General features: G+C 42.4%; 2 protein-coding genes across 2 annotated transcripts; one reads left to right on the plus strand and one right to left on the minus strand.

Annotated features, from left to right (window-relative positions):
* Window positions 1-1,773: 1,773 nt before the first annotated feature.
* Window positions 1,774-7,930, plus strand: LOC108036737 (WW domain-containing oxidoreductase). Its single transcript, XM_017113044.3, has 6 exons — window positions 1,774-1,973; window positions 2,042-2,551; window positions 2,612-2,791; window positions 7,203-7,332; window positions 7,389-7,517; window positions 7,585-7,930. Exons 1-6 carry the CDS (start codon window positions 1,882-1,884, stop codon window positions 7,786-7,788), a joined length of 1,245 nt encoding a protein of 414 aa, XP_016968533.1. The 5' UTR covers window positions 1,774-1,881; the 3' UTR covers window positions 7,789-7,930.
* Window positions 7,869-8,619, minus strand: LOC108036739 (succinate dehydrogenase assembly factor 4, mitochondrial). Its single transcript, XM_017113048.3, has 2 exons — window positions 8,369-8,619; window positions 7,869-8,301 (listed from the first exon to the last, which is right to left on the minus strand). The coding sequence occupies exons 1-2, from the start codon at window positions 8,421-8,423 to the stop codon at window positions 8,000-8,002; spliced, it is 357 nt and encodes a 118-aa protein (XP_016968537.1). The 5' UTR covers window positions 8,424-8,619; the 3' UTR covers window positions 7,869-7,999.
* Between the last annotated feature and the right edge of the window lie 829 nt (window positions 8,620-9,448).

Here is a 9,448-nt window from a genome sequence, read left to right on the forward strand (position 1 = left end):
CCTGGTTAAAGCCTTTACGAAGAAGAGGACCTGTAGAGTCAGAGTCAACAACAAGACCTCAGCTCGCCCTTGTCGGTAGTCCTGTTTATCATAGCTTTTGACCACATGAACCTTTTTTTAGATAGGTACAAGAAAATCAAATCAAAATCAGTGGTCATGAAAGCAACCTAAGGAGGGTAAAAACACATTTTTAAAAACTCTCCAGGGCTTAGAATCCTGGGGAATATCCCCAGGCGCTTCTCTTGCCATAGAGAAATGAAACACACTTCACATTTGTCGGAAAATCCACTGTTGCTTCCCAACTTTGGAGTTAAGAAATAAAAACATCCGACCAGTTAAAAGTTTAGAAATATTTGGCATTATATTTGACTCTAGGTTTAGTTTTAAGGAACACTGTATTACCTTATGAAAACAATATGAAGACCGTTTTAGCATTATCAAGTTCTTAAGTTCAGAGTTTTCACATATCCATCCTAACATCCTAGCCAATATAACCCGAGCCCTTATCCACTCCAAAATCGAATACGCACTCCCAATCTACGGTTAGTGTGCAGCAACCCACCTAAGGAACCTACAATCACCTTATAATACCTCACTTCGCAGATAAATCAATGCATTCCGAACATCGCCCATACGATGCATTCTGGTTGAAGCAGGGTTACCAACCATAAAGTCCAGACTAAACCAAGTCACTGTGAATTTAGTATCGCAATTTCGTAGTACCGCTGCCCAGATTGGCCTGCCAGCCCCTAAGCGGAGATAAATAATTGCATCCCACCTGGAAAGATGTAACGCATCATATAAAAAAGGATCTTCACTTCTTCACCAAGAGTGGCACACCCAGCTGAGTTTCCCAAGCACAATTTTGTCCTGTAAGAAGTCAGCTAGGGCCAAGAAACTGGCTTTATACGGATTGTTCTAAAACGGATTCATCGTCTACTTTCGCAGTCGTGAACGAGGATAACAACATCATCGCAGCAGGAACCCTTCCAAACGTAAACTCCATATGTACCATCGAAGCATCGAAAGCCACGATCGGAAAATTAGTCGGAAAACATGAAATAAAAATTATATCTTTGGTGTTTTTTAACATACAACCTAATAAGCTTATAATAACATTTTTTAATTAGTTCTGAATTTCGAATTAAATTTGATTAAAATCGGACGACTGTTTCATATAGCTGTCATAGGAACGATCGGATAATTGGTCGGAAAGAAATTATAGCTTTGGGGCTTTTTGACATATTATCTTATAATATTGGGAATATACATTTTTATATTTTCCTTTCTTGTTCAAATATTAATTAAAATAAAAATAAAAAAAGAATGGAAGTTAACTTCGGCAAGCCGAAGTTTGTGTCCCCTTGCACTTATAAAAATCATATAGAAATCATACCATGTTAATAAAATGTAATGCGAAATCCAGAACTAATTAAAACATGATATTTCCAAGCTTAGAAAGTCATATGTCAAAATTCCCACCAACTTTCCGATAGCTGTCTATGACATCCGATTTTGATAAAATTTAATTCGAAATTCAGAACTTATTAAAAAATGAAATTTCCAAGCTTAGAAGGTTATATGTTAAAAAACACCAAAGACACAACTATTTCATATTTTCAATATTGGAAATACCTAAATACCTATAAATGTCGTTACAGTTTTAAATTCGAATTTGCAGCCGACCACTGGTTCCGGTAACCAACCGGTTATGTTAACCAACGGTTGCGTCTAACATAATTCTGTTAAGCGAAACAGCTGTGCTCACTGGCAAACTTTCCAGCACTGTTTTCATCCGGAATAGCAGTTGCAATTTGTTGCCCCAAAAAAATTGGTTTTTGCAAAAAAATAAACGTAAACTACAAAAATAACCTTACCAAAATGATGTCCCTCCCCGACACAGACAGCGAGGATGAGCTGCCACCCGGCTGGGAGGAGCGGGCCACCGAAGACGGCACAGTTTGCTATGTGAAGTACGTCGTCAATGGTCAAGTGGAGTCGTAAACAAAAGATATTAACCATGAATTATACATACCATTAGCCAGCAGGGGAAAACATCACAATGGACACACCCGAGGACAGGTCGGTCCAAGCGAATTACAGGGCATTTGCCCTTGGGCTGGGAGAAGTACTACGATGAGGACGGAAAGCGGTTCATGTTCCTCAACAAGGAGACGCAGCAGCGAACGAACGTGGATCCCCGCCTGGCCTTCGCCGTGGAGGAGCCCACGCAAAATGTGGCCCAGGTGCGCCAGAGATTCGACTCCTGCTCCACCGCACTACAAGTCCTGCACGGCAAGGATTTGCATGGACGCACGGCCTTGATTACGGGGTCCAATTGCGGCATTGGCTTCGAAACCGCCCGTTCTCTGGCTCAACACGGCTGTGAGATCATCTTCGCCTGCCGGAACAGGACCTCCGCCGAAGCAGCCATCGAGAGGATTGCTCAGGAGCGACCTGCAGCCCGAGCCCGCTGTCGATTTGTTTCCCTCGACCTCAGTTCTTTGCGTTCAGTCCAGCGATTTGCAAGGGAAGTCAGGCAGAGCCTTAGGTAGGCTAAACAAGTTTTACTCAAGTAGGAGACAGTCTAATCCCCTTAAGCACCTTGCAGTCACATTGACTATGTCATCCTAAACGCGGGCGTATTCGCACTGCCCTACACGAAGACCGAGGACGGTCTGGAAACCACATTCCAGGTCTCGCACCTTTCCCATTTCTACCTCACACTGCAACTGGAGACTCTGTTTGATTACAAAACACGGATTGTTGTGCTGTCATCCGAGTCGCACAGGTAATTCGAAATTTGAGCACTAGCACGTATTGAGTATAAATAAGCTAACAGGTATGGGGTGTAAGACACTCCTACCCCTGTTTATTATAAATAGGGTTCGCGTATGTATACATAATAACATTTTTGTTTAAGGCCTCAAAGCCAATTGTGATAGCGAATTCTTTCAAACCCCACCTTTTGAACCCAATATTAAAACCCAAAATTATTGAATGAATGAATGAATGTTCCGTAAAAGTGTGAGGCCATCCAAATACTTTTTGGACACACGATTTTGAATAGGCATTTTGATATTTTTAAGAAAGCAGGGAAAAATTTGGCAGCGCTTTGTTTCCCTTTTTATCTGTTAATCGATTAGTAAAAGGGGAATTTTCTGACATAAAGTATGCGTATTTTCTGGCACCGACACATTAAAAGATTTTGTAAAAAGATCACGAAGTCACTAGTCGTCTGATTGGCGGGTCGTCTGATTGGCGGCCTGATTCTATTATATTCTAGTAGAGCCAACGCTTTCTTCGCCCCCGTGGTAAAGCCCACAAATGGCAAACATAAATGGTGTACATTTTATTTGAGCGAGCAACAAATCAACCAATTCTTGCCAAGTCGCATTTCTTCAATAAATGTGAGATGTCAGAAGTTCTACTAGGAACATTTCTGCACCCACCTTCGATTTCCCAATAACCAGCAAACGGGTCAACCCATATGTTTTTGTTTTACGTAGAGAGCCTAAATGAGTACATGCGACTTAAGTGTGTTTTTCTATTTCTTAGGTTATTTAGTTATATTTATACCCTTGCATAGGGTATATTGATTTCGTCAGAAGGTTGCAACGCAGTGAGGGAGACGTTTCCGACTCTATAAAATATATATATTCTTGATCAGCATCACTAGACGAGTCGATCTAGCCATGTCCGTCTGTCCGTCGGTCCGTTTATACGCAAACTAGTCTCTCCGTTTTAAGGCTATCAGGCTGAAACTTTCCCAAAAGTCTTCTTTCTTTTGCAGGCAGTATATAAGTCGGAACCAGCTATATCTTATAGCTCCCATGGGAATTATCGGAAAAAATATTTTAAAACAATTATATCTTTAGTGTTTTTTAACATATAACCTCCTACGCTTGGAAATAACATTTTTAAATTGGTTTTAAATTTCGAATTAAATTTTATCAAAATCGGACTACTTTATCATTCCTTCCTAAGAAGGAAGGATCGGAAAATGGGTTGGATAATAATATGAAACAAATTATAGCTTCGGTGTTTTTTAACATATTATCTTATAATATTTGGGATACCATTTTATATATCTTTAAGAATTTCAAATTAAAATTATAAAAATCCGACGAATTTTATATATAGCTGTCAATGAATCGGTCAGAGAAATAATGAAATAATTTTTTATTTTAATATCACTGAACAAGAACAATCCTTAAAAATTTCACATGGTGTTACTAACGTTGATTATTTCTTGTAACTGCAAGGGTATACTAACTTCGGCTTGCCGAAGTTATCTTCCTTTATAGTTTGTATAAGAATTTGCTAATAAATATTCAAGGAGAAGGACAAATAAAATGATAGTTCCATTGTAGTCAAATTTAGGAAACATAAATATGTACTTGATGTACGAATTCGTATACACTTGATATACCTATTTAAGGTGTTTTTTTCTGTAACTGTACCATGTATTATAGTTTAGGTATTGTTTTTATTATTCACTTCTCTTGCACTGTACAACTCGTTTTGCCGATAAGCATTTGCATTATTACAACCAGTTTTTGGATAAAATGTTTTTGTTAATCGCAAGGGGATTTTAAATCATTAAAATTGAGTCTTGGCACACGTCATAGTCTAAAAATATTTATATTTGACTACATTTATGACAATAATTGGTACAAAGTACATATGAATGGTTTTTTATTTAAATTTTAAAAATACCGTTTTTAAATTTATTTCTTTAGCTGAACCATTTTGATAAGGAAAATTAAATTAAAAAATAATAATTTTCGGTCATTCGGTTATATTTAGAAAAAAACTAGTTTTGAGCAAAGATGAACAACTAATGCTGCAGATGCGCACATAGTTTCGCTTACTCCACCCTGACTTTCCTTAAATTCTCTAAATATTATAGATTTAAAGTTATAGCTAAATTTTGTATGTATGTATGTATCTCGGACCTATGTATGCCTGATTTATGTGACAAAAAGGGTGTTTTTGAAGTAAAATATTTACATTTACAAGGTGGCTATTCCCTCAAAGTTTTTGAAGTAAATAAATTATAATCAACAATTCATAAACGTTGAATAACAAGGTATCCACGAATTTAAAATTTAAAATAAAGTGCGCTAATTCACCCTCGGCTGTGAGCATTTGTCTGGCATGCCAAGAGGTCTTCTTTTATTTTTGCAAGTTGATTGCACTCTGTGAATCCGCATAGTGGACTTTGGACCGACTGGTTTCCTTTTGCGCTTCGGGCCAAACTATTCATAGCCCAGCCCACAAGCAAATGAAGTCCCCGTGGTCGTGCTGGCTAGTGTAGGTTTTTCAAATGTTTTCTGCTTGACTGGCATCTCGTGTTGATTTGCTTACAAAAGATGTTTTCGGTTTGGTCCGACTTCAAGGCGAAGCGTAATTGAACTCGGCTTGGAATGTTTTTTCCAACCAAAGGCTTCGTTTACATTTTTACTGCGCACTCTCAAGCAAGGCCCAGGAAAAATAATTGCGACTCGACGCAGCTGTGATTGTATTATCAAAACCACAACCACTTCCCCAGACCATTGGCTCCCCCTCCGATTTGTACATTAAAGCAATGTGATCTTGCTCACGTGCAGATGTAAGCACAGTGGAATAACGAAGTAAAACAGGGCTTACACAATTGAAAACCCATATATCTTCGCTGAATTTTATTTTTTGGCCCATATTGAAACCATTTCAAATGTGTACAAATAAATTGTAAACAAAACTGAATTTAAGTTTACTCCTTTGATAAGTTTATTCGTTGGATAAATTGACGTATGAAATTTGATTACCTTCTGTTGCGCTCTTTAATCAAGATCGCAAGTTGGGGCAACTACAAATAGTCCCCGCCATTCCCCAATCTGCGCTAACTCGCCTAATTAGACTGCTTAATTTAGGGGAACGTATGACCCACTGTGCATGCTGTCAAAAATAAATCAATGGCAACCGAATCTCGTGAAGCAGCGGAAAAGGCGCACAACATTAAACTGAAGTAGTAGCTATGGAGGTGGGGTGTATCTGCGGCGTTCGTTGCCTTGCGCACGTACAACGTTTTTGGCTTCATGGAGTGCTCATACACACATATCCATATCTGTTTCTCCAGAGCGAACGTGCAACAAAAGTCTCGTGCGCCGTTCGGCGTACTCGCAGATAGTCATGTATGCCCCCGAAGGCGTTCAGATACGATGAACTGCACCCAGGACCTATTGGGGTCAATGCGGGCAGTCCAAAGCGGAGCCAACTGATAATCGCCTTCAAATGGCACGTAAGCAGATACAATGGTTTTTGCACCACAGAATGGCGTACAAAATATGAATTAACTCGGCTTTTCTCAGAGATGAAGCAGATTTACCAACGTTTGATTGCTTATTGTGTACACCGCTAAGACCACTTTCGCCATCTTGCAGTCCACGTGAAATGCTGGACACACAGATGCTCGTTTTTCAGCATTAAGCGACATTCATTAGCATTTGCCAGCCTGCACAACTTATTAATCTGCTCAAATATACGAGTATTCAGCCAGACCCGATAAAGAACACCACTTGCTCAGCCAGTGCCTACCACAACAAACAAAAAGGAGGCGACAACGGGTTTGGTTTAATGTGGACGCCGAGTACGGCCCATACTTATAAATAAGCTGAATTTGCATACATTTTGCGACGTTGTATTTACATCGCCCCCTGGCCGAGCGCAGACTCAACAAAATGAAAACAAATCCAAAGTCCAAACCGTACGCGGGGTGCTTGTGGGTAGAAATGGTTCCATGTTGCGGTCTCGGGAACTATGCGACTTGCACATGCGCTACCCATGACCGTGCTGGGGCTTCCCCCGCGAAATGGCCAGGCCAGCGGGGTCGCCAGGGAGTTCAATACTCATGTCCGAGTGTCCTTGTGTGCCTGTGTGCGGCTTTGTTCGCCGGCCACTTGTGTCGCCATTGTGCGTGGGTCTAGTCACTGTCTCCAGCTTTTGTGTGCCCTGCGCGCGGCTGATTCCGTTAATGAACTCTGCATCTCATCAGGAAGAGCGTTTAAAGCCGGCTAGGCCAGCCGGCAGTGCCAATCAAGACTTGCTTGCGATGTCGGCCAGCGAGGGCAAAGTCCAGTGGGCCTAGCTGGACAAGGAATGTTTGTGTGGGACTACTGACAAAGAAATGCGTCGCTACCCCTTGTACCCCTGCCTTGCAGATTTGCCAACCTGCCCGTGGAGAACCTGGCGGTGCATCATCTTTCTCCGCCGCCGGAGAAGTACTGGAGCATGATGGCCTACAACAACGCCAAGCTGTGCAACGTCTTGTTCGCCCAGGAACTCGCCCAGGTGAGGAGAGAGGCCTTAATCGCGTCGCAAGCCATCATGTTTCACCCTTTTTCCAGCGCTGGAAGCAGCGAGGAATATCCGTGTTCAGCCTGCATCCGGGCAACATGGTCTCCACCGACCTTTCGCGCAACTACTGGTTTTACCGGCTGCTCTTTGCCCTAGTGCGGCCCTTCACCAAGTCCCTGGTGGGTTGGCATAGAAACTGTTCTCCGTAGGCGGTTACTAATTGCTTTCTTCTCCGCCGTTTCCCAGCAACAAGCTGCAGCCACAAGTGTCTACTGCGCCACAGCCAACGAGCTGACAGGCTTGTCTGGACTGTACTTCAACAACTGCTTCTTCTGCGAGCCCAGCAAGCTGTCCAAAAGCGCTTCCCTGCAGCAGCAACTTTGGCAACTTAGTGAGAACCTGATTTCCGAGCTCCTGGCGGAGGAAGACCCTAGCTATGCTGCTGGATAGACTTCAATGTATGACGGAGACCTACGGTTGTTTGCAAAGATTCAAGCAGGATCACCCAAATGAATTCAACGAAGCAAACCTTTTAGCTCTAAAACTATTATGTATTTTTGTACACTATACAATAGATTTCCACGAGTATGCACTTTCGTCAAGTCTTAATGGGTAGCATTTAAATAACAGCCTAAGAACTAGCTAAGGAACTCTTTGGGGACTAGAAGTCGGAGACGCGGCCCTTGCGCTCCCAGTCGCCGTACCGGGTGGGCTCCGGTCCGGCGGGTCCGCCGATCTCGCCCGTGTAGGGGTTCGTCTGGTTGGGCCAGGGCTTGAGGGGCTCCTTCTCCTGGTAGGGGTGGCGCGAGAACTCGTCCAGCTTGCCCAGCGGCGTCTTGGCGCGCAGCTTCTTCTGGAAGGCCATCAGCTTCTCGGTTCGGGTCTTTGGCTCCTTGATCTCCACCACCATATCGCCGCCCCCGGCGGCCGTCCTCCAGGCCCCGCTCGTCGAAAGACAGCTCACTAGGAGATCGAAATACAGACCGTTAGGGTCAACACCTCTGCACAGTGGTCACTCGCCCACACCCACCTTGTTTGCCCATCTGGGGAAGGGCTCGCGCCGCTTGTCTGGCCATGGATTGCATTCTGTTTGGATGTCTTATTTATCAGTTATGCAAGATGCCGGCAATTCTCCGCAGATGAGTTTGCGGCTCGCTTTCACTTGATTGTTCACTTCCGTTGGGAGTAATGGTCACTCGCTCGATTGTGCGCGTCTGAATCCAAGCCGGAGGCTGGGATTCGCTTTTATAGCTCGGTCGCTGTCGCTGTTTTTTATTTATTCTTCCATATGGTCGAAGCAACCTGAAAATGTACTAGATAAACCCACCGAAAACGCGCTCAGTGGGGGCGCAAACCACGGCGGAGACTTTGATAGACGGTTAGCTGAAACCCCAACCGCAGACGGTCTGGCAACAACCTGCGCCAAGAGCAACGGGCATCGCATTTAAACATCTCTTTATATTGGTATTAAAAATTGGGCTTGCTAAAAAATGTGTTGTCGCACCTTTAGCATGCAAAAGTTTTGAAACAATGTTTTTTCCGTGCGTTTTAGCAAAATGCATACCAGACCCGAACGTCGTTTGCTGCGATAAATAAACAAAAAGGCTTTTTGCCTTGCAGACAGTATAATGATTTCAGTCAAATTTCACGCAGCGAAGGAGACGTTTCCGTATGTATATATATATAGTATATATATTCTTGGTCAGCATCACTAGACGAGTCAATTTAGCCATTTCCGTCTGTCCGCCCGTTTCTACGCAAACTAGTCTCTCAGTTTTAAAGCCATCGGGCCAAAACTTTCTCAAAAGTTTTTTCTATTGCAGGTAGTATATGAGTCGAAACAAGCCGGATCGGACAACTCTATCTTATAGCTCCCATGGCAACTATCGGGGAAAAAATGAATTATAAATAATATCTTTGGTGCTTTTTGACATATAACTCATCAACGATCGCAAAATTGGTGGGAAAATAATATGAAAAAATGATATCTTTGCTGTTTTTTAACATATAACCTCCAACGCTTGGAAAAATTTAATAAGAATCGGACGACTCTAATATATAGGTGTCAAGGAAACGGTCAAAGAAATAAAGAAATCAAGTTAGCAACAAT

Source organism: Drosophila biarmipes, chromosome 2L (genome assembly GCF_025231255.1).
Source record: "Drosophila biarmipes strain raj3 chromosome 2L, RU_DBia_V1.1, whole genome shotgun sequence".
Classification (NCBI taxonomy): Eukaryota; Metazoa; Arthropoda; class Insecta; order Diptera; family Drosophilidae; genus Drosophila; species Drosophila biarmipes.

What these genes read in the sequence shown, in the direction of transcription:
- LOC108036737 (XM_017113044.3), top strand. Translation starts at nt 1,882, where the DNA reads ATGATGTCCCTCCCCGACACAGACAGCGAGGATGAGCTGCCACCCGGC. An exon ending in TCGCCCAGGAACTCGCCCAG is followed by an intron (nt 7,333 to 7,388) that starts GTGAGGAGAGAG and finishes CCCTTTTTCCAG; the next exon opens with CGCTGGAAGCAGCGAGGAAT. An exon ending in GGCCCTTCACCAAGTCCCTG is followed by an intron (nt 7,518 to 7,584) that starts GTGGGTTGGCAT and finishes GCCGTTTCCCAG; the next exon opens with CAACAAGCTGCAGCCACAAG.
- LOC108036739 (XM_017113048.3), bottom strand. Translation starts at nt 8,423, where the DNA reads ATGCAATCCATGGCCAGACAAGCGGCGCGAGCCCTTCCCCAGATGGGC. An exon ending in TCCCCAGATGGGCAAACAAG is followed by an intron (nt 8,302 to 8,368) that starts GTGGGTGTGGGC and finishes TCGATCTCCTAG; the next exon opens with TGAGCTGTCTTTCGACGAGC.